The sequence below is a fragment of the Barbatula barbatula genome, assembly GCF_947034865.1.
Source record: "Barbatula barbatula genome assembly, chromosome: 11".
NCBI classification, from domain to species: Eukaryota; Metazoa; Chordata; class Actinopteri; order Cypriniformes; family Nemacheilidae; genus Barbatula; species Barbatula barbatula.
The window spans coordinates 11,056,518-11,081,315 of NC_136774.1; the positions used below are offsets into that span (position 1 = coordinate 11,056,518).

At 38.7% G+C, this 24,798-nt stretch overlaps 3 protein-coding genes across 4 annotated transcripts; 2 read left to right on the forward strand and 1 right to left on the reverse strand.

Annotated features, from left to right (window-relative positions):
* Window positions 1–769: 769 nt before the first annotated feature.
* orai1a (ORAI calcium release-activated calcium modulator 1a) lies at window positions 770–5,738 on the reverse strand. Its single transcript, XM_079467275.1, has 2 exons — window positions 5,424–5,738; window positions 770–4,054 (listed from the first exon to the last, which is right to left on the reverse strand). Exons 1-2 carry the CDS (start codon window positions 5,535–5,537, stop codon window positions 3,467–3,469), a joined length of 702 nt encoding a protein of 233 aa, XP_079323401.1. The 5' UTR covers window positions 5,538–5,738; the 3' UTR covers window positions 770–3,466.
* Window positions 5,739–6,294: 556 nt separating this feature from the next.
* Window positions 6,295–10,622, forward strand: LOC306900803 (zinc finger MYM-type protein 1-like; the record flags this gene model as incomplete). The annotated part of the gene is made up of 4 exons (XM_079468116.1): window positions 6,295–6,427; window positions 7,309–7,410; window positions 7,567–7,635; window positions 8,097–10,622. The coding sequence occupies 4 exons, from the start codon at window positions 6,295–6,297 to the stop codon at window positions 10,253–10,255; spliced, it is 2,463 nt and encodes an 820-aa protein (XP_079324242.1). The 3' UTR covers window positions 10,256–10,622.
* A 2,315-nt stretch (window positions 10,623–12,937) lies between these two features.
* kdm2ba (lysine (K)-specific demethylase 2Ba) lies at window positions 12,938–24,710 on the forward strand. 2 transcript variants are annotated; one of them, XM_079466745.1, is made up of 10 exons: window positions 12,938–13,188; window positions 17,123–17,389; window positions 17,575–17,718; window positions 18,000–18,086; window positions 19,177–19,485; window positions 19,667–20,661; window positions 21,036–21,199; window positions 21,278–21,439; window positions 21,535–21,753; window positions 23,177–24,710. In XM_079466745.1, the coding sequence occupies exons 1-10, from the start codon at window positions 13,132–13,134 to the stop codon at window positions 23,356–23,358; spliced, it is 2,586 nt and encodes an 861-aa protein (XP_079322871.1). In that variant the 5' UTR covers window positions 12,938–13,131; the 3' UTR covers window positions 23,359–24,710. The 2 variants fall into 2 exon arrangements, with proteins under 2 accessions (XP_079322871.1, XP_079322870.1); XM_079466744.1 differs by having other exon boundaries at window positions 13,010–13,188; window positions 19,168–19,485.
* Window positions 24,711–24,798: the final 88 nt, after the last annotated feature.

A 24,798-nucleotide genomic window follows, 5' to 3' on the forward strand; every position in this document is an offset into this window, starting at 1 on the left:
AGAGAGAGAGAGAGAGAGAGAGAGATATGATCCTCTATGGAGGTCTTGGAAAGCATAGCAGCATACCAACACAGTCACGCTTAAGTTAACAGAGACATCACTGATCATCCTGTGCATCTTTTCTGGGTCGATACGCAACTGAGCAACTACAATGGTGCTTCCATGAACCCATATTCACCTGAATCCAGCACAACACAGATAAGACACAAATCATATCTTAAATATTTTATATAGTTTCAGTGCATTGTGTGATGCAAGACTTTCCATTTTTTCATAGTTTTCTAAACGGAAAGTAAAGTTGCTCATTATTAATACTCTTTGACAGCACAAGATATTCATTATTATTCATAAACCATTATTAGACAGGTTAAAGTGATCAATTCGTTTTACATGAGGATTTTTTTCTCAATGCCCCTAGTTTCAACATATCATGTGGTCTTCCAGAGGTAGTGATGTCTTGCACTATATGAACTTGATCAACACCGCCATCTACTGACAAAGACAAATTATTACATTCTGGTATTTCATGTGAATATGTGGACAGTTTTCTTCAACTTATCTTGGACCAGAACCGATTCCTGCCTAGTGCAGAAGGGTGGTGTGGTGTAGCAGATGTCCTGGGTGGGCATATACCCCAAACCACACATATGGAAAATGGAAAGTGTTGCATAGCCTATATAGCCGCAGGAAAAACATAGAAACCATTTCAAAAGTATTTTCTTATTTTCTGATAAGATAAGAATGTGTTTTGATCAAATGAAACAACATTCCTCTCAAATTTAATTTATTTGCCGAAAAATAACTAGAGAAAACAGGTAAAAACAAAAAAGATCTGAAACATAGCAAATAAGCAAGTTCATATTTAGTTTTAAACAACACAAAACTAATATTTGTACATGTATTGGAAAGAGTAAAAAATGAGTTTATTCTCATGCTCTCAGTCTTTCATATTGCTGTTGGGTGACTATTAACTGTAAAGAAAATCTGCCCTCCGCAAGGGGGCGCACGACTCCATTCAACCTCACCACCTGCGTTTTGACATTTATAGGCCCAAATTCACTGACCCCTAGTGGTAACATATTTAGAAAAACCGACTTGTTTACACAAAATACTACATTGACAATTTAAATAATTCTTTTCCCCTCAGTCTTGTTTTCTCTTAAAAAGATTCTGTATCTGGGTTGATATCTAATTTGGATTATATAACAGTACCTCAAATGTGTTCAGGGATACGAAATCGCCTCTAAATGATTCCAACAGGACCCTGTGCTTGCTAAATGTGTTCTGTTAAAAACTGTAATAATGTCCATTTATAATAATAACATTGAATAAAACACCTACTGTTTTCAAAATCTGACACGGTAAGACACACTTTGTGTGTTTTAATTTATCTCTCATTCTTGAGGCACTTGACAATAAAAACATTGATGAGAATGTCTTGGAGACTGCTAAAAATGGCATTAACATGTTCCATAACCAGCAACACAAGTATTGCCAGAGACAATCAGTAATGAAGTTGGCTTCCCAGCCCATGGTGTTAATACAAAAATAAAGCCTTATTTACTCTCCATTAAACAGGACGTTTAAAATACATGAGATTAGCAGTTTATACACATACAGCTTAAAAAACAAAACTTTTGCCAATGCACAAAACATTTTTGTGACTGCTATTTAGATTGGGAAAGACCTGCACAAAAGCAAACTACCAAAGAAATAACACATGAACTAAAAATACTAAGCATACCAGTCAAATCTTTCCAGTTAGAGAAATTGTGGACCAAAGATTTTAATCTAGTCTAGCGCACAAAATATGAATATTAATGAATTCTGCAAAACTCTATATAATACAAATAATATAAAGTAACTGCTGTAATAGCAAAAAATAAGATACATGCACACAAGAGTTATTCATCAAACATGCAAACACATTGGTTCCACATAAAATGTCACCACAGATTCAATTTGAAAATCCTACAGTTCTCACAGATTATGTTCTTCTAATATCCAATATCTATATTTTTATGAATTAAAAAAATGAAATTGGTGTGTGATTTTGTTGTATAATCATGCGTTAACATTTTTTATTAGACCACTGTATCAATCAAATAGTCTAAAATAGTCTCCTCTTCTTTATTATATTATACCTTTAAAGTAAGTTTGCTAAAACCTATACAATGTTTTATTCTAAATAAAAGACAATGCATGTAAACAATTATTACTAGGGATGTAGCGATTCACAGCTCATATTTAGATATTCACGATACTGATCTCACAATGCATTTTTTTACTAAATGACTTTGAAATGAACAATTTAGGAATGTACAAGGGCTCTTTTATTATTTCTCATATTCTGCACATTTCTCTGTAAAATAAAAATAGCTTTCATGTCAAATAACAAAATTTAATTGCAATTAAAAAAAAAGCCAAATCAAATGAAAATTGACAACAAAAGTATTTTTAATATAAACAAGCTGATATTTCCTAACAAAAATAAAAAGTCTTGTTATTTGGATATATCAGCATATCAACAATCACCAAGTTTGCACTAAAAACCAAATCACAGTGAATCGTTACATCCCTACAAATTATACCAGTGTTAATTCTTATCTATCAAAAAACCTATAAGATAAAATATCTCCGCAATAAACGTTTTGTATTTACACACTCAAAACATGCTAACAAATATTTTGTCAAAATCAAAATAACGCTATTTAAAAGCATTGTTTTGGTCTTAATCCAGTAGCAAATTCTTTGGGCTTAAAGAGCAGCAACATGAAAAGTGTGTTTTATATGTCCTGAACACATAAATGACTGAAATGATGATATTAGATAAATATTTGGCTGAATCACAAAATTAAAAAAACAGATATTTTTTCAGTTACTCTTCACTTCCATAGTCCACTATGGAATGGCACTATTAAACATTTGCAAACAGACCCTTTGAAGACTTTTTTGACCTTTTACTTCATAACCAAATAGATAGAGCCATATTTTTCCCTATCATTTGGGGTTGCACATATGAAAATATAAGAATAACATTGGTGCAGATAAATAAAAACAAACTTAAAAACGAATCACAATAGAATTACACTTGGTGTACTGGGAAACACATAAAACCCAGCAGTATCACGTTGTTAACACCTATAGACGGCTTCATCGGGTGTACACACTTGACCCGATGTTAACTTCCGGTCTGTGTTTGGTTATAACATAATTCTTTTATTGTATTATCTATTCATTGTATTAAATTAAATTAAAACTACTCAACAGTTATTGCTTCTTTACGGTGGTTTACCGGAAGTTAAGTTTGGGCCACATTAGATTTGTTTATGTTGTTTCCACTGAAACCGTCTATATTGACACTTTCATAAAATAAAATCTGATTCGTACCACATAGTGTCCATTCACTGATGATGCCATTCCTTATGTTAGAGAAATATGATCTGGCTCATCTAAAGTGCTTTCACTATGCAACAAAATGTGCTGAAGAGGTCTGCATGTTGGATGTGTCTCCCCTATGATCCAGCTGGTTCTGCAGCCGTGTGATGTTGGACAGAGCTTCCAGCTCCTTGAACTGCTGGTCCGTTTTGTGACTCACCAGAGAACGGTAGAAATGCACCGCGAAAACGATAAACACCAGAGCGAAGGGCACCATGATGAAGGTAGAGGCGATCGCTGCGGCTTCCCCTGGGCTTGTACCTGGAGGTTCAGCCGTAACGTTCTTCTCATTAGGGACTGGCTTTTTATTCTTCAGAGGGAGGAACTTCACCCAGCAGAGAAGGACCACCTCTGCGAGAAAGAGAAGGGTACCTATTACAGTGGAGAAAGCCCAGGCCAGCTCGATGTGGAAGTGCATCCGCTCGTGTGGCGATTCTTTGATGGAGTTCAGGTTATGGATGTTGCTCACAGCTTCCAGGTTCGGCAGGATGCAAGTGCTGATCATCAGAGCAAAGAGATGGACGGCAACCAGCACTGTTGTGCAAGCACTGAAAGCGATCAGTAAACCGGGAGGATACACGTGATCTTCCTCCAACTGGACTTCCACCATTGCTACCTAAAAACACATCAACAGTTCTTAAGAGCACAACTCACTGACCTCCAGTGATGAAACTGACAAAATAAAATCACAATGAACACCAAACAGAGAGAACAGAGGGGCTTCAGAAGCATTTTATGAGGTTTATGTAACGCAGTTTCCTCCTCCCATATATATTTCCTGTGATGTAAAGTACTGCAGCAACCCTTCATTTCTTAATTTATCTACAGATCAACGGCTGCACATTTTCTAAGACAGATTTACTGAATCCTATAACGCTATATTGAACCAAAAACTAAACAAGTAACGTCAAGGTAAATTTTTTGGGAAACACACTCTTTATTCTAAATAATATCATAGTACTGCCACGTACAATGTTAAGATAGTATGCAACTACAAAAAAACAATAAATGCTGATTTTGTAGAGTGAGTTTAGTTTGCAAGGATGTTGTAATGGTCTTTTAGTGCTGGTTACATAAGCGCGGAGGTTTTACGGTTGAGTTTTACTCTGTATAAACCACAAAAAAGTCAGCAATTATATGCAAATTCAATCGTTATCTTAATCTTTATTCAGAATTATTTTAGGTTTAAGACTACCTTTGGAATTCGTGTCAACATTTTGTCTTGCATAACACCGTTAAAGGAAGCATGTTTCCTGTTGAAATGATGGTTTCTACACCATGAGATCTTCTAGTGAACGGAAACATGGCATAGTGAGGATACCCTTACAAACTTTCACTGTGATAAGCGCAGTTAAAGCTCAAATAAAACATTTAATATCTGCTTTCTGCTTTACACCATTTTGTTTAAGATGTTTTGGTCAAATATAGTAAGCAGGGTTGGTGAAACCTTTTAACACCGTGGTAAACTGCAAGAGGCTTAAGATACTTTATGCCTATAATGTAAAACATTTTTTAAATAAAGGCAAAGATCCTTCGTACATTTATTGACTCTCGTGTCATTTTTAATCTTTAGCTAAACACACACACACAAAAAAGATATTTAGAAAAACGTTGTTAGCCAAACAAAGTTGGCCCCCATTGACTTGCATTGAACACCACCGAGGATTCACAAAAATATCTTGTGTTTACATTTCTGCATATCTCCAGACACACTCCTGTACTTCCAGTCTTGAAATCGGTGAGTGGGTTTAAAAAAAATCCGTAATGCGTAGTCTCGTTGTCCCTCCATTTACAGGGTTTGTAAACACAGCGCTGGATGACAGAAGGGTCGGGCTTGTCCGTGGCAGGTGTCGTTTGCACATCAAAGTTATTGACATGTCATGCGTCATGTTATTACAAGTGCGAATATAACTTCGAAACCTCGCCACGCTTCCGAGCAACACAACTTGCTCGTTTTAACACAATGTTGCATGCTGTAAACTTACCATAGCGAAGCCGGAGAGCAGCGCAGAGGTTCGGCTGGTCGCTTTGAGTTTGGCTCGACTCAAGTAAAGTTTTCTCCATGACAGAGCTTGACGCGAATGCTCGTTCAAACTCATCGCGCTCGTCTCGGATGCGGTTCAATTCTTTGTAAAATACCTAAGGACGTTTATTGTATCTTATTACCCTGTGTGCGTTCGCCAGATCCCTTCAAGCCGTTGTGACGAGCTCAAACTGAAGCATGACTAACTACCTACGGTAACCCTGCTCTGTAACGTAAGACTACAAGTCAGACTACCCACAATGCACCGCTGCGATGCACCGCAGAGCTAGCGTTTTACGGGAGTTGTAGTCGTAAACCACTTTCACCCGGGAACGATTTGAACAGCCAGTTTATTGTGTTTTCTTATTTCATCGATGTTTATAATAATATTACAAGAAGTGTATGTATAACATCGCCACAGGTATTTACACATTTGAAAGATTAATTCACGTTGACAGTTTATTTTCTCGAGAAACTCCTCGACACTTTCATATGTGTTAATGTCTTTTTAACGTTATACTACTTCTTCTGTGGTTTTAAAAGGTGAAAAGTTTTAAGTGTACCGGATGACAATCATCCACTCAATTCAAGGCCACTATTATTATGGGATGCTTTTATGTGTTTGTACGGTAAAAGACTGAATCCGTTTTATCTATCTTTTAACGCATCGGACATAGAAACACAGATTTAGTTTAGTAACAATCACTGTGGTATGTGCTTTAATACCATACCGACCACAGGCCTAACCATGGATGCACTGGCGGATCTAGGGGTGGGGCCAGAGGGGCCCTGGCCCCAGTTGAAATCTGATTGGCCCCTGAAGTGCCCCTGTCATGTCAATCATCGCTGATTTTGATCAAAGCACACTATTGGCTGCGTACGTGCGTAGTTTGAAAATCAACCTGCATCGTCATAACGGTCCACAGCTCATTAGCGCCTGTTTTCACACAGTCGTCGTCCCTAACGGTAAGTACATTTTCAAAACTTTCAAGTAAAAAAAACAAATTATGGTTGCTGTCACTTAACTCTAATATCTAACGTTAGAAAGTTAGTCAGCTCAGGTCTCGAGCGCCCGATGGTCAGTGTAAAAAGCTCGGCCCAATTGACGGATTTGTTAGCGTTTATTAACGTTAACGGTTAGCTAGTTTACCTTATGTTTTTGATTTGTTAAGCCCCCATATATAAATATAGGATTCCCATATTAGTCAACCCGGATTATAGGACCCAAAGTTTGACGGGTAACTTATGGTTTAAAAATAGAAAGGTAAAACAATTCAGGCCAGGGACAGATCATAGCGTACATTTAAAACTCTTTCGTATTTGGTCATACCAAATATCCAGATATTTTTTGCAAACTGTATAAAACGTTGATACAAGTGCAACTTTGAATACGTAACACATTGTTGGTAATCAGGGAAGCAAGTGTTTAAAATGAGCAATTTTGTTAACCACAATGTTTGGCAGAAGTAGAAATCATGAAGAGGAAAGAAGATGCAAAAGACATTTTATGGTTTCTCAATAAAAAGAAGCCCATGTGTGCCGCTGAGAGTGACATGAGTGAGAAAGGGAGGGAGAGGGAGACACAAGCAGCTCTCTGCAAGGAGCAATGCAGCTCCCAACCATTTCCATCAGGTTAGCAAATAAAGGCACATCAAGATTACGTCAACAGGTGAAAATAAGTTTAGGTTAATATGTGAATTCCGTATTCAATTCAATACAATAATAGATAAGATCTAGAAAAGTATGCCAGCATTTGTGCCACGTGCTTGGCACACACAGTTTCATGTAATTTTTTTCCATATTGCAATTTGTGTGCGTGTACTTTATAACTTTGTGTTGTGTTTCAGCTTCAAACTTGAATGATGAAGGTTCAGGTGAGGATGAAGACAGCCAGGATGTCAGTTATGGGGAGTCAACAAACAGTTCTTTGCTCCCAGTAGGACATGATGGTATGCTGCTGTGTTTTCAAATTGCAGTTGTACTAAATATAAGCATAGATGTAAACCAATCATTAGACAGTTACTGTTAGCCTAACTTGATGACAAGTGTATTATGAAAGTGTATTAGGCAGCCATCATAATACTTTTTTTTCTTATTTGTTCCAGACATTTCTGAGTGCAGAACAGATGATTCTGTCCAGCCAAATAATGATTTGACTCATCTGGGACCTGATGGTATGCCTTTGTTTTATTCCATAATTAAGAATGTGATAGACTAAAAAAATGAAGAAATGCATGAGGAAGATATGTATTTTTAAGTGGCCATATACATCTAAAACTCGTGCCAAACACAGGATGTGTCGCTTTCTCACAATCTCCCGTTGCTAACACTAGTAATTTATATTTGCGGAAGACTCGCAGCACACTTAAAGTGCGCATCTAATAGAATATGAAGATTTACAGCACAGAGAGTAGTCATGCTCTCATTGTTTGTGCATATATATATCTCACTTACCTGTTCCTTGTGATCTCCAATGATCTTGCATTGTCTCCTTTCCTACTTTGTGTACATTGGCTTACAGAGTCCAAGAGTATCTGCATTTTCATTAAGTCTCTATATATTTGTTATATGATGTAATTGAAGGGCACTTATCTTTAGGTGGGAGTTGTAAAAAAATGTATTTGCTCATCTACAGACATTTCCCGGTCCAGAGCAGAGGGTCCTGTGCAGCCTCAACTCAGGGTCTTCCCCAAGACACTGCATGGGACTAGAAATAGAGCCTTCAATGCTTCATGGTATTTGGACAACTCATGGATAGAATACTCTATTAGTAAAGACTCTGTTTTTTGCTATGCCTGCAGGCATTACTCCCTTCCAAGTGCCCCATCATCCATTTTCATGTCAGAAACAGGCTTTTCTAACTGGAAAAAAGCCTTGTGCAAGGAAGGTGGCTTTAAAGGTCACTCTAAATCAGACCATCACAGAAGTGCAATGTTTGCATGGAAACAGCATCAAATGGTTATGCAAACAAATACATGCATTGTAAATTCAATAAATAAAGAGAGGGAAAAGAAAATTAATGAGAATCGGGAATACATTAAAACAATTGCAGAGGTACTTCTCTTGACTGCCACCCAAAATATTGCCCAAAGAGGTCACAGAGAGTCTGTTGACTCAAACAACAAGGGTAACTTTTTAGCCATTTTAGAGCAGATTGCTAAACATGATCCCCTAATAGAGAAGCGCATGAATGCTTATAGCAATGCCAAGTACACAAGCAAAGGTATACAAAATGAAATAATTGAAAGCCTGGCAGAAATGGTCCAAGCTGATATAGTAAAAGAAGTTAGAGAAAGTGAGGTTTTCAGCATAATTGCCGATGAAACCAGAGACCTTCAAAAGAAGGAGCAAGTATCACTGGTTATCAGGTATTACTACAATGGAAAGATACATGAAAGCTTTCTTGACTTTAGAAGGGCTGACAGCTTAGATGCTGCAGGTCTCACCACCTTGATAATTAATTGCCTTGAAAGACATGGACTAGAATATCGTACCAACCTGGTTGGTCAGGGCTATGATGGTGCTGCTGTAATGAGTGGCAAGCACTCAGGCGTGTGCACAAGAATCCAAGATGTGGCAAAATATGCATTTTATGTGCATTGTAATGCACACTGTCTAAACCTTGTAATTGTGGATAGTGTAAGATCAGTGTCTGATGCAGATTGTTTTTTTTCTCTCCTACAAAAACTTCACAGCTTCATGTCTGGATCGTATGTACACACTAAATGGCTTGAAATTCAGAGAGAAATGTATGGTGGCCATTCTCGTGAAATTCCAAGACTAAGTGATACTAGGTGGGCTTGCAGGTATGCAGCATGTCACAACCTGTTAGATAGACTCCCTGCAGTAGTTCGTTTGCTTCAGGAGATTGGACTGGAGCGTAATGGGGATCGAGCAGTTGATGCTCATGGTTTACTAGGCCAAATTGACTTAAATTTCATTGGGCTTCTGGTAACTTTTAGTAAAGTACTGGGCCAGTCCAAGTTCTTGTCTGACATGCTGCAGTCCCCCTCATTGGACCTAGCAGCAGCGGTGAGTCTTGTGGATGCATTACTTGACACTTTGCAGCATTATAGGACTGATGCTTTTTTTAATTTAGTATGGGCAGAGATTGAGAAAATTGCTGTGAATTGTGATGTCACTATGGAAAAGCCTGAAAAAAGGCAGTCAGTGAGCAACAAAAGGCTAAGTGGATACTTAGTCACTACACCAACTGGTGAGCGTAGAATCGATCATCATGATAAGGAAAGCTTTCAGAAACATGTGTTTTATCCAGTGCTTGACTCAATGATGGGTGAACTCAAAAGACGTTTCTCTAAACCAAATTGTAAAATAATGAAAGGAATCCAATCCCTTCATCCACAAAGCAGCACCTTTTTAAATGAAGATCTGTTGGGTTTTGCTAAGATTTTTGATTCAAATGTTGAGGATTTAGCACATGAGTTGCATCAAATCAAGAGGGTGTTGGAGAGGAAAGAAAGTAGTGGCATGAAGAGGCTGACAACTCTCCTTGAATTAGTAAATTTTTTAGAACCATTTAAGGAGGTGTTTCATGAGCTTTTTAGGCTTGGCAAGATTGCTGTTGTAATACCAGTCAGCAGTGCCTCATGTGAACGAAGCTTTTCAGCTCTTAGCTTAATTAAAAACCACCTGAGAACAACAATGGGGGATGACCGCTTGAATCACCTTGGAGTATTGAGCATTGAATCCAGGAGGGCAAAGTCACTTGATATGAATGAATTTCTCAAACGTTTCAGCGTCAGTCACAAAAACCGAAGGATTGTTCTTTTTTAATATAGGACTTATCTGTTTCTCCAGGGATTGTTTTCTTCTGTGTGTTATAAAACTTACCTGTTACTCCTGTATATTATAACAACTTCCTGTTTCTCCAGGGATTGTTTTCTTCTGTGTATTATAAAACTTACCTGTTACTCCTGTATATTATAACAACTTCCTGTTTCTCCAGGGATTGTTTTCTTCTGTGTATTATAAAACTTACCTGTTACTCCTGTATATTATAACAACTTCCTGTTTCTCCAGGGATTGTTTTCTTCTGTGTATTATAAAACTTACCTGTTACTCCTGTATATTTTCTGTTATATTAGACATTCTGTTACTCCACGAGTGTTTTCTCATGTGGATAATAAACACTTATTACTCCAGAGATGTTTTCTCCTGTGAATTATAAAGACTGGCCTGTTGTGAAAGGAAAAGTCATACAGGTTTGAAATGACAAGAGGGTGAGTAAATGATGATACAATTTAAATTTTTGGGTGAACTATTCCTTTGACGGTTGTGTTGTCTGCTTACATATTGGTCTGTACTCATCTTAGTTTATCATCAGTAAACCTGCATATCCAGTGTGTCATTACAGAAATATGCTTGTGCCAGCAGTAACTAAATAATGAAAAATTATTGTAAATTATAGCTGGCCCCCTCTGTAAACTGTGGCCCCACTGTGGCCCCTGTCTTTAAAAAACCCTAGATCCGCCACTGCATGGATGGGTTCATGGGTTAATACCAATGTAAATGTATTTTCTGTACAAACAAACGGTATGAAAATGTGTGCTAATGACGTCATTTTTGTGTATTTTAATGCATGTTTTGGATCTCTATTTTGCTGAGGGGTCCAATCAAACCACATTTGGGGCTAAAATGTCCTGGTATTTAATTCATTATGTCAGCAATGTGCTTTTCCTTACATGCAGTTCATACGGAATGTAAGCTTCTCATCATGGAGGTGGAATGTAATGGTGGATTCAAGATTCAACCAAAATGAGTGGTGTCAGATCCTGCTGTGGTGGGCCTCTGTCTATTAAGTTAAGATTTAACCCTTATCAAACCCACCTGAAGCATCTAATCTTCAGGGGTACTTGAAATTATTACATTGTTTGATAAGGGTTGGAACTAAAATCTGCGGGACACTGGCAAACCAGGAACAGGAACAGGCACCCCTAAACTAAAGGCACTGTCCCCCAAAATACCAGCTTTTTATATGCTGTTTGGCCGTTCATCCACACGCAAAAGCAGTACCCAGTCACTGAAAGTGTTGTTGTGTAGACGTTGAAACCAGACATATGACGTTGCAATGCGCGGCAATATCTCCTACGTTTGATGTAAGGTTCCAGGCTTCTGATTGGCCGACATGGCTATATGGTTTGCGTTATTGGCACCTGTTGTAGCGCGTTTTCGTGTTTTGGTGTGGAACCGATGTTTTTTAAAGGAAGAAGGAAAAACTCCAGTGTACGTGTGGACTAGGCCTAAATGTTATAGTTTGAAACTCTTTTTTTGCCTCTCTTATCATCTTCTTTCCTGTATGAAGAAGCAGACCTTTTCATTGATTCTTCCATTTTTTTCGTTGCAAGTTGGTTTGCTACTGTTGTTTACATAATCATTCCCTTATCAGCTCAGCTCAACAATCTTCTCTCAGTTGACAATTCTTTGGTTTTATCTGGTGATGGACAAGAGTTATTTCAAAATGTGTATTTCAAAGTCATACCCTTGGAAACAAATGGGAATCACATCCAAATTCATTAGGGCTTATTATCTTTTTAAAATATCACCTTATTCTTGAAATGTTTAGAACAATCCTTGAAACAAAAATCTCTTCTAAATTGTAAATCATTTTTTCCAAACATTTTAAGGAATAATATATAAACCTAGCCATAGTTAACCCTAGTTCTTATAAAAACTTCACCTCCCCTAAAATTGGTATGTATGTATAAAATTACTTCAAAATTCTATATTTATTGATATGGAATGATATTAAGGAACAAATTCAACCCGATGCTATGATGTCAATGTTTGAAATACTGACAATACACTGCATAACATATATCAGTAAGGCCTCTGTGAAGTTGATGTGTCTGAGGCTCAGTGGTTAGGGTGTTGAGTGCAGAAAGTCGTGGGAACATACATACTGTAAAATGTATAGCCTGAATGCACTGTAAAGTCACTTTGGACCAAAGCGTCTTCCAAATGTGTCAATGTTCGTTTACAGAAATTAAGAGTTGACCATTATTTAGTTGATTTAGTCTATTTAAATTTGAACAATGAGAACATTGAGTTCATTGTATTTCCAACAAATCATCAACCCCAATAAAATGAGGATACCCCAGAAGACATTCAACCATTGTCATTAAAATCAGCACCCCTCCTCATCCTACAAACACTGTTGTCGAAACCTGCATGCACTGCAGAAAACAACAAAGCAGGCTTGAACAATCGATCCCAGATAAACCGATGACTTCCTGTATTTAAGGAAGACAAAATCAGACCCTCTAAATCAGTCACAGAGCAAGACCTTGCTCTCACATGCTAAAAGCTGCTCAGTCCTTTGTGTGCAGCTATACTACCCTTCCCCCTCCATCTCCCACCCAGACCCAGCACAATGTGTGCTCTTTGTAGGCAAGCCTGTAATTGGATGCCAGGTGGTCTCTGATTGGTTGAGCTAAATCCCCCCTCTCCCCCATCTTCTTTTTCTGGTGCATATGCATGAGATAGCAGGCTGGTGTGTGCCTGTTCAGCTGCGTTCCAGACAGGAAAAGAAAGGGGGAGTAAAGCAAGACATTGGGGAAGGTTGGAAGAAGAGGAATCGAGGGCGACTGTATTCTGGGGGGATAGCCGTGTGTATGTTTTGTTTGTCTGGCTGGCTATGAGATCAAACAGCCATGGCCATGTCACTGAGCGCAGACGAAGAGGATTACGACTCGGACACAGCCGAACAGGTCAGGACGCTCTCTCTCTATCTCAACACATACACGCTCACACAAACAATTAGCTGCCTTCTCAGGTTCCCTTCCTCGTACCAGCATGACTCTCAAACCAGCCTGGAAAATGTCGGCACGTGCCTTCTCCACCAGGTCCTTTCATCTGATCACATCAAGTTCTTTTATTATTCTCATGTTTTGGGTTACGGTTGGGTTGGTAAGAACGGGAAATCCGCTGGAAAGAAAATATTTCTTTGCCTGCTATAGTGAGCTTCTGTTTTATTGTTTGTCTGCATTGCTTGCGGTCTTTGAGACATGTATCACTACTTCAGAATGGCTTTGTGTTAGTTCAAGGAAAATAGGATTGTCTCATATTTAGATCAGGTTTACCTTTGTGCACCCATCCCTGTTTTTAGTGCCTTTCTTTACTCATTTGTCTCCCTGTTTTGCAGTTCTTGAGCTGTAGCTACTTAAATAGTTCTTGATGGTTTTGACTTTTTGGTGCAAGAGGTTCTAACTCTGTTTTGAGTGCGAATTGTATAGGATTAAAGTTTCCTCGAAGCGGCATGACTAAACATGTGTTGCCCTCAAGTTCTCTTCCCATGATGCACTGCTACTTAAAACTTCAACTCTATAGGAAATACAACTTTAGTCTATGTTTGGGTTAACTTTAATGATCAACAAGGATTTTTAGATTTAGCTTTAACCATAATAGAGATGGTTAGGAAAGATCAGCTTCGTGTTATAAGTATAGTATGTATTTTGTTTATGTGCATATTTTCATGTCAGACTGCTTTGAATCTGATGGATTTATATTGTTAGAAAAGGCACCAAGACATGAAACACATGGTGGGCACACACATACAAAGTAGAAGTCACAATCAAATAAGAGCCACACACCCTCACCAAAACACAAAGAATGTATGCATATAACAATGTCCTAATATTAGTATGTGGTCATGTATAGCTGGGTTTTTCACAAAAGCAGATCCAATACTGTTGAAAACTGGGGGAGGGGAAAGCAAAGTGGGGGGGCCCAGCTGCTCTTAAGGGGTCCCACTGATAAAGTTCAGCATTGGTAGGTAAGTCACTTATCTATAAATCAAAAAGGTACATTTACAAAAATTCTTCAGTCTCTTGTGATATATGTTTCAAAGACTTAAACCGGCTGCACGAATTGTCCAGTGTTTTGATTTGCTCATAACACAGAATGGCATCATATGGAGTCTACACGTTTCCCACACAGAGCACCTAAAGTTCAACATGTTGTCATTGACTTGTTGGCTCATCTCTGTTGTGCACTTCATTTTGCAGAGGCGGTAGCTTTACTCTTCTGCTACATTAATAAATTGTGGCCTTATGATTCAAGCACACATTGGGTCCTTTGACATCAACTCCCCCTGACTTCTGAATCTCATGACATTTTGTCATTTAGCAGACGCTTTTATCCAAAGCGACTTAGAAAGAGTTCGGGGCGCAATAAGCGATATGTCATAAAAGAGCAATAGTACATTAGGTGCTAATACAAAGTTACTCATGACATATGACAGGGCCATATAAAGGTGCCAGGAATTAGGCAGACGCGCTTGCTGATGCCCATGAGTAAACACACACTTATACGTAAAATCAAATTGTAATTATGCTTTGGCTGGCGTCTACACAAGATTATTTATGTACAACAGGAATGTATTGTTGCTTGTGTTCATCACAAAGGAGGATAACAGAGGGTACACTTAATTGCGGAAGAATTGGTCTGGAAACCAAACCTTTTCCTAGACCTAATCCCAGTAAAAAGGTGAATGAAATGAAATCGAATAGAACTTTATTGTCATTGTTGAAGGGTGGCACGCTATCTAAATAAGTCTTAAAAAGTGATATGAATCCTAAATGCATCTTAAAGGGTCTTGGGTAGCTAGTAGTTATTGTAGTATGTTGAAGAATGTAAAATATTGAGGTCTTTCATGACCTTCATGCTGGATTGCTAGAACTCTTAACAGATGTGTCCTCAGAAAATCATTTCGTCATGATTTCTTTTGCGCAGCACAGCTGTGCTGTTTGTGTAATCAGCTATTTTCTTGGACTCCCAGGTATCTGTAGGACTGAACCACCCCCACGTTCCCTCTCATTGTGTTGATGAATGATCCCTGAGACTTCCTGGTACTCTTGCAATCCATCACCCGTGATGCAGGGTTGTGGTCAAAGTTTAGGGCTGGTTCAATCCCAACAAGCAGGGTCCTATGAGCTTTGATCATTTCCATCTGCATCATTGCCTGTTCCTTCCTTATTCATAAGGCACACCTTGCACCTTGACCAAACCATCGTTCTTTAGAGGTGAAGAAGTAGGTGGCCATATGACAGCTGAAGGATGTTGGCAGAGAGGCAGCATTCTCTTGTTTTGAAATGCATATATCGTAATGGCTTCCTAACCTAAACAAGGAGAGTTGAGGTCACAGCTGTGATGTATCAATCCAAAGCATAAAAATTATAATATGCTCTGTGCATTCATATAGTCTGCGGTCTGTGTTTCTCTGCAGTTCCTGCAGTATATGTTTTGATGACATTAGGTACCAGAGGAATAACTGCATTATAGTTGTTTTGTTGGGAAATGATGTCACATGAAGGAGAGTGGGATTTGAAGTAATGTACACCAGTGTTTGTTTCTGAGGTCGACTGTGATGAATTAGGTGCTGGATCTAAACCATCCCATGAAGCTGAATGACATCGTTGATCTTCTGCCAGATCTTTGAAGAGCCATACAACCATTGTTACATAATTAAAACACTGTAATGAGTATAATGATGTAAAACACTGTAATGACTGTGTACAATGTTCATGTTTAATGAATTGATGGAAAGATCTCCAACTAAATACAGTTGTCGTAAAAAAACTGATGTTGAAGCCATCAACCACTACCCCATTCTGAACCAATTAAACCTTGAAGAGGACAATTTCAGTTTCCTTTTCTCCACCAGTCAGCAGGAACTGCTGTGTTGCCATGGTTACACTTGCAGAAGGACCGACTTCCAGTACTGCACTGCAGTTTTGTGCATGCGTTGTACTGTATTCATTATCTGGGAGGCAAGATAACAAGGAGAGATGTTATGAGGCTGTTTGCTGGAATCCACTATTGCGCTGCTTATTGCATTAGAGACCAAGTGCAAGCGTCTAGATATCAGAGCTGGCTGATGTCAGTCCCTAAACAGGTTATAGCTCAGCTGCATCAGCATTGCAAGATTGATGCTAAACAAATCTTAAGAGTAAAAAAATAATGGGTCTAAGCATAAATTTCACAAGATGAATGCGTATTGAATGCATCACAATAGAATCCTACAGGAGTTCTTATGACTGCTGGTGGGTAAACATACAATATAAGAGGGGCCGGTAAGAGCTTTGATTCGTGGAGGGCTGGATAGTGCACAAAATGAGGTAATTATAACTTCGCACTTGGCAACACATTTCAGATCAGGTGAAAAACAGACGACTTGTAATGTGTCTTATCATCTCTTATACAAGCAAATGGTATTTAGGTAAATGGACTTACCCTACAACTCAATACGTGTACGTCCCTGCTATTTTTATCCAAAAGAGAGTAGATCAAATTTGTAGTTTTGGATGAATTATCCTTATCCCTTGTGTGCAACAACTGCTGTGCCATAAATCTGGAATTTGGGGTGAAAATCTACACAGCAAATTGTTTTGGTATGTCATGGGTCCAATATGGCAACATGATAGCTGTATTACATTTACATTTAGGTATTCAGCAGACACTTTTTTTCCCCAAACTGACTTACAAATACTACACCTGGTGAGACATTTTTTTGCTTCAGTTTAATATTCAAGCTGGGTAGTGTTGTACTGTTTTGAATGCAACAAAACATATAAAGTCCACATGGCTATAATCTAATACACTAATATTGATCATTCCACCTTTTCTGTCTTATGCTTTCATTAGCAACGGCTACCCAACCGGCCAAAATCCAAAATGACTGCATCAACAGCGACGACTCCGGCAGCATCCAGCTCTTCATCCACCGCAACAGCGGTCAAGCTGCCATCCAACCGGACCTCCTCTGGAGCCCGCCGCCGGCGTACTCGATGCCGAAAGTGTGAGGCGTGTGTCCGGACGGAATGTGGAGAGTGTCACTTCTGTAAGGACATGAAGAAGTTTGGAGGACCCGGCCGCATGAAACAGTCTTGCATTATGCGACAGTGTATAGCTGTAAGAAAACTAGCAACACATACACAGACAAGATTCATGAACTGATCACAGAGTTGGAACAGTAAAGAATATATTGTGTAAAAAATATATTTTTGGCCAAAAACACACACAGTTATTAAATGTTTGGAAAAGCTTACATCTGTGTGTGAAATAAAGATGTTATCATTTGTATATTCTTTCCACAGCCTGTGTTACCGCATACAGCAGTATGTGTAGTGTGCGGCGAGGCTGGTAAAGAAGACACGTTAGACGATGAAGATGAGAAGTTTAATGCCATGCTCATGGAGTGCTCCATCTGCAACGAGATTGTCCATCCCAACTGCCTCAAGGTCACACCAACTTAATTTTATCTTGACCTTTGTTCACAAACCCTGACCTAAAAACACAATGATGTAAATGCACAATAGAGTTACCGTTTCCCATTTTTAGTTTCCTAGAAGTACAGAATAGAATGAGCTTGGGTGTGTTAGTGTGCTATATTTAACTCCATTCAATATCTCTTTAATTATAGTGTGCAGTTGTAGTCACATTTCTTACAGGGAGTCTGTTAACATGAAAACACTCTCTTGTTCTTTCGCCTTTGTTATAAGATGATATTTTGTCAATATAGGTGAAAGATGCAGCTGGAGTGGTGAATGATGAGCTTCCTAACTGCTGGGAATGTCCTAAATGCAACTACGCAGGGAAAACTGGAAAAGTGAGTATCTGGGGAACAGATTTGGAGAGGTTTAATAGAAGTTAGGGTAACAAAGATGCATTGCAGGAGTGTTTCTAACAGGCTGGTAGAAAGTGTAGCAGTATTAAAATGGTAGTTTTTAAAAATGTCATTATTTATTCACCCTCATGTAGTTTAAAACATATTAATCTTTCTTCTGTGAACACAAAAGGAATTATTTTGGGAAATGTCTTAGTGGTTTTGTGTCTATACAATGGAGGTCAATAGGGACCAATGTTGTTTGATTACCAACATTCTTCAAAATATATTTTGTGTTCTGCAGAAGAAAGTCATACAAGTTTGGAATGACATAAGGATGAGTAAATTATGAAATAATTTGAATTTTTGGGTGTCATATCCCAAAAATATTAGTTAAAATGTGACCCTGGACAACAAACCTACTCTTATGGGTAAATTTTTCGAAATTAAGATTTTACCATAGTCGGAAAGCTGAGTAAATACGCTTTCCGTTGATTTAGGGCTTGTTAGGATAGGACGATATTTGGCTGAGATACAACTATTTGAATATCTGGAATCTGGAAAACCGACTTCAAATCTATCCAAATGAAATATGTTGAAGAACAACATATTACTCACAAACAGAGTTTTAAAATGGTTACGGAAGGAAATTTACAAAATATCATCATGGAATATGATCTTTTATTAATATCCATACAATGTATTTTTGGCTATAACTAAAAATTTTCCTGTGCTACTTAGACCTGGTTTTGTGGTCCAGAGTCACATATATGTTGTTAATGTTCATTTATGCATACGATTCACAATATTACCATTTACAAATGCATTTACAAAACCAAAAGTTAAAGCATCATAATAGTTAAATGATTGTATTTACATTAAATAACATTAACAAAAATGTATAAATGCAGAAATGTATTTTGCTCATTGTTAGTTCTTGTTAGCTAATGCATTGACTAATGTTAACAAATACAACAGCATTGTAATGTGTTACTGGTAATATTTTGTACCAATTTAATCTTTTGTCATAACTAATGTCAATCAAAAGATATAAAGTCGTCTTTTGCATTTTCACCACCCTTTGGCCTGCAAGCAAAAACGGGGCCCAGGCTTCAAGTACGCATCCAACCTGCCGGGTTCCCTGCTGAGGGAGCAGAAAGCAGGACGTGATGGAAGAGAGGATGGAGACCAGACCTCTTCAGCAGCAGCGTCTGTGAAGAAAAAAACTGAGCGAGAGGAAACCCCCAGACTGAAGAATGAGGACCTGCCCTCACGTCTGCCCCCTCTCTTGAGTCCTAGTGGTCTGCCAAGACCGCGATCTGAAGTTCCCAACTTCTTGAGGAAGAAGAGGAAGTTATTTGACGATGATGAAGAGGAAGAAGAGGCTAGTACTAAAAAGAAGGTAACATCAATGAACACAATGTAAACCTTTTTCTGTAGTTTAAATGGTAGAACGTGGTGCAAGCAACACCAAGGCCATGGGTTTGCATCTAAATCCAAGTAGAACTGGATGGAGATATATTTTCAATAAGATGTGCAAAAGTGTATTATGAATTAACTGAAATACTGCTAACATTTTACAGCCTAAGAAACCCTGGAGGCCCGAAGAGCCTTTGATTCCCAAACTCTCCCATATGAAAACCGAAGAAGACGACGATAACTCTGATGAAGAGGACGAAAGGCTAGATAAGCGAGAACCGCCTCGCCGTTCATTCAAGAAAGACTACAGCACGGCTAGGAAAGAGGAGGAGCAAGATGCCGAGAGGCGGGAAGATAGAGATCCACCTTTCAGATCCCAGAGGGACTACAGCAACATAAGAAAAGTGGAAGACCAAGATGAAGACAAGGAGGAAGACGACGAAGAAGAGGAGGAAGATAGCAAACCGGGTAGAGACAGCAGCCCAGCTTTAAAGAACCAGTCCTTATCGCTCGAGAGCGACGCGTCGAGGTGCAGTTCCCCAAGGGCAGGACCCAGCAGTGAAGGCAGCGAAACTCAGGAAAAGCCCCAACGAGCCAGGGTGAAACGGCACCGTCGAAAGCCTCCAAACAGACAGCTCAGCGCTGAGCTCAGCAAGCAGCTCAACATGGAGATCCGCCGCACCGAACACTCGCTTGCCAATGAGAACCAACAGCCCCTTAAGAGCGAACCGGAGGACAGTGAGAACGAAGAACCGAAGAGAGGCTTACGGAACGGAACCACAGGGAGCGGAGGAGGCGAAAGAGTGGAACGGGGAGGAGGCGGAGACATTGGAGGGGAGAGGCCGCACCTGCGAGCCAGAGAGATGAACGGAACGTCTTGGGAGCTGCGGCAGTTTTATCCACCTCAGATCACCCCGTTGGGCTTGAACCGCAGTTCACCTGCAGTCAGGCCCCTTCCCGCTCGTTCCCCTCCAAAGTGTGTGCAGATGGAACGGCACGTGATCCGTCCACCTCCCATTTGCCCTCCGCCCGACAGGCTGCCACTGGCCGACGGGCGTAATCATGTAGCTCCTCGAGAAGCCTGGTTGGCTATCTTCAGTCACTTGAGCCATCGTGAGCTTTGTGTGTGCATGCGCGTGTGCCGGACCTGGAACCGCTGGTGAGAATTGTTTAGCAGACTTGGATTATTAATGATTATCATTTTATCTGGTATTTTGGGTCCTGTCCCAAATGTCACCATCAGCCCTTGAATTGTGCATTCCTGTGACAAAATGTTGCACAGACTGCATGGCCACGTGCAGTTTGTGTTGATGTAATCTTCGTAAAAGTGTCTTTAATGTGGTCGTGAGCAACATTTTTAACCATCAGATGATAAATGAAACAACCTAGGTTCTCATGGACTTTTGGGAGAAGGCTAACAAAGGCTACTAGTTGGGATTTTTTCGGACTGTTATTATCGCAATATCCCAGTCCATGCATATTAGTTGTTTTGTAATTTGACACCCCCGAAAATAATTTATTTGGGTGTTTTAGGTGCTGCGACAAAAAGTTATGGACCCGTATCGATCTGAAGCGTTGCAAGTCCATCACACCTCTCATGCTGAGTGGAATCATTCGCAGACAGCCCATGACTCTTGACCTGAGCTGGACCAACATTTCCAAAAAGCAATTAAGTTGGCTTATCAACCGACTACCAGGTCGGTGTTTATTTGCACATTCGCTCAGATCCACATCATCAGATGACTTTAAACCCCTGTGCATGTGTTTGGACGCAGGTCTGAGGGTACTCCTCTTGTCTGGCTGTTCGTGGGTGGCCGTTTCGGCTCTCTGCACTTCCAGTTGTCCTCTGCTGCGTACTTTAGATCTGCAGTGGGTTGAGGGTCTCAAAGACCCCCAGACGAGAGACCTACTGTCTCCTCCCACAGACAACAGACCAGGTAATAAACAGTTATGAAATGCACACAAGCAAATTCATTGATTCATACATTATCATTACATATCCCATTATCATATTGTCTATCATTTGTAACAGGTCAAATGGACACACGCAGCAAACTACGGAATGTCACTGACCTGCGTCTGGCTGGTTTGGACATCACCGACAACTCTCTGCGGCTCGTCATAAAAAACATGCCTCTGCTGTCACGACTAGATTTGAGTTACTGCAATCATATAAATGATCAGTCAGTCAACCTGCTGACGGCCGCAGGGACCACCACTAGAGACTCCCTAACCGATGTCAACCTCTCTGGTAATTACACTGTATTTGTACCGTAACAAGTTTGGAAACACTTTTTTCCACCTTTTAGATTAACTAAATATGTAGAGTAGTACAAGTGTACCTGTGGGAATTATGTTGTGACTAAAATACATCAAAACTGTTATATTTTAGCATCTTCAAAGCGGCTGCCTTTTGACTAAAAGTTTCAAAATAATTCGCTCTGCATTTGATCATTTAGCTTCTCAAGGTCTCACCCTGGCAAGCTCTTTAAAGAGTGTTGAAGGAGTTCCCTTCTATTTAGGGTTTTTTGGTCATCCATTTGATCAAAAATATTGTTTTTTTTTTGCATTCTAATGAAATTGGTATGTTGGCACTGTTATATTTTTGTCTACAAAAGTAAGACATTTAAGCAAAACCCTTGAAATTAAAAGATTTGAAATGATTAGAAACAAAATCACAAAAGATTGTTTGAATTAAGTAATGCAGTCGTCTTTTTCTAAGAAAACAACAATCATTTCAACAATTTCATGACCTAATATGTCATTACCACGTATTACCAATACACACAAAAAATGTAAAAGGTATTTTGAACAAAATTATAACAATGGAACTCAAATTGAAATGAGATTAATTTCTAAAACTTAAAAAAAAAAATTCAACTTGTTACAGAATTGTGTTTTATTAAACCATTATATATATATATATATATATATATATATATATATATATATATATATATATATATATATATATATATATATATATATATATATATATATATATATGTAAATTAAAAGAAGGTCTGTTACTGAAACGTTTTTTTAAGTTTGAGTTTTAAGGTTTAACAGTTCATCCAAAAATAAAGATTCTGTCATCCCTCACCCTCCCTCAAGTCGTTCCAAACCTGTATACGTTTCTTTATTTGGTTGAAAACAGTGATAGATATTTGGAAGAATGTTTGTAACCGAACAGTTCTTGGACCCCATTGACTACCATTATAGGAAAATGACAGCGTTGTGACCCAGAACTGTTGGCTGTCCTACGTTCTTCAAAATATAATATTTTGTGTTCAACAGAACAACAAAATTAATAAAGCAATTTTTCCTACTGTGGTAGTCAATGGGGTCTAAGAACTGTTTGGTTACAAACATTCTTCCAAATATATTTCTCTGTGTTCATCAGAACGGCGAACTTTAAAAGGGTAGTTCACCTGTCCAAGTGTATTTTTTCTAGTTTGTGTTCATGGAATGGAAGACAACAGGGTCTAATGTTGTTTAGTTACCAAAATTCTGCTAAATGTCTTGTGTGTTTTGCGTAATCGTAAGAAATAAAGGTTTGAAATGCTATGAGGGTAAATAAAATGGGTTTTTTGGGTGAACATCCATTTAATAAAAGAAAAGGGGATTCTCTAGTCTAATTGTGTTAAACAGTTAATTTTCTTTTCTCTCTACAGTGTGTAACAGGGTCACAGATCAGTCACTGAGCTACTTCAAACGCTGCGGGAGCATCTGTCGCATTGACCTACGCTTCTGCAGGCAGGTGAGCCGGCAGGCGTGCGAGCGCTTCATCGCCGAGATGTCCGTCAGCGTTCCTTTTCAACTACAAGAGGACAAACTGCTCCAGAAGCTGAGCTAGTTGCGCCACGCAGCACCATCTAGTGTCTGGGAGGACAGAACCAACCGAAATCTAAAATGATACTATGTATCAGGTGCACTCTTGTGTTGGGATACATGACTGAAACTGGACTCAGATATATTAAAGCGAAGCACTGCATCACATGTATGTGGACAAAACGGTTGTCAGCTCCTTATGAATGGGAGAAAGGAGGAGATATAGTTTATTTAAAGGCACATAATAATGCTCCTATTCTGAATGGTTTATTTTGAAGATGGACTCTTCAAGTTTTGTTTATGTATAAAAGGAGATTATACATGCCGGGAGATTGTATTTAAAATGTGTTGTGATAGAAAGTAGAGAATGCAGTGGGTATATACACAATACACACATACAACATTTACATGCTCTCCGAATACTCCAAACGGAGAGTAAGCATGATTGTGCATTATTCAAAACCCTCCAAACTGTTTTTGTACAAAAGATGTATCAATTGAGATTTTTGTGTTATTTGGTTTAGTCCTGGTTATATGTATTGTTCTCTAATTTTTATATAATGGCATTTTTAAATATCTTTGCTGGTTGTTTTAGGTCTTTATTATTGGAACGCTCCAATCTGATCAACTTATTTTGCAGCCGTGACTTTTGACTGCTCCGTTTTCTTCTTAAAGTACTTGCTGTTCTAATCTCAGAACAGATATACAGTAGGTGTGATGTTTGTTCTTTCAAGGTCTATTTATAAAACGGTGCCATATTCCATCTGTGTTGTTCTGCACAGTTGTAAAAGGCAGGCCTTCAGCTATCTACAGTAATTATATTTCACAGCTATGCCTGTGTAGTGTTGTTGTTCTTCAGTATCTCTATTTAAAGATGTTACACCAAACAAATTGCAGAGTTAGGTGGTTAACTTGAATTTTTGTTAAATTAATGGTCCTTAATTTAATTAAATGTTTGTTAAAAAAACGTTGTAAACCAATGACGGTCATACGCAATTACAGTTATGTAATCCAACTAGCTCAGTAATATTGTTTTGTACAACACAATCAGGTAGTTCTGTATTTTTTCCTACCAGGCCAAAAAAGACTTGACTTTGCTGAACACCCATTCAGTATTCCTCTATAAAAGCCATCATGTGCTTGTTTTCTTCCACAGTGGTTATTATTGTAAAATGGAAACTGGTGATGACGGATGATATTAATGTTGTATTATTGTACGTTTGTCTCAGGAATGTGACGCCGAGAGAGCTAGCCATTTTAATTTAAGCCACAAACCTGTACCACTTTAAATTTAGGCATTGTTTGCCATCTAAACACTCTAATGTACATTCGGCTATTTATATTTGTATGTAATAAAAAAATTAATGATTTACTGTTACCATTTCAGATTCATTTTACACAAAGACAGAGAAAGAGTCATAGCGTTGATGTCCTTCTGAAACCTCGGATGTCCAAACTAGCTGTT

Coding starts and splice junctions, on each gene's coding strand:
- orai1a (XM_079467275.1), bottom strand. CDS start 5,537: ATGAGTTTGAACGAGCATTCGCGTCAAGCTCTGTCATGGAGAAAACTT. Junction 4,055..5,423: donor TGCTCTCCGGCTTCGCTATG/GTAAGTTTACAG, acceptor ATGTGTTTTTAG/GTAGCAATGGTGGAAGTCCA.
- kdm2ba (XM_079466744.1), top strand. CDS start 13,132: ATGGCCATGTCACTGAGCGCAGACGAAGAGGATTACGACTCGGACACA. Junction 17,390..17,574: donor TTATGCGACAGTGTATAGCT/GTAAGAAAACTA, acceptor TTCTTTCCACAG/CCTGTGTTACCGCATACAGC. Junction 17,719..17,999: donor TCCATCCCAACTGCCTCAAG/GTCACACCAACT, acceptor TTGTCAATATAG/GTGAAAGATGCAGCTGGAGT.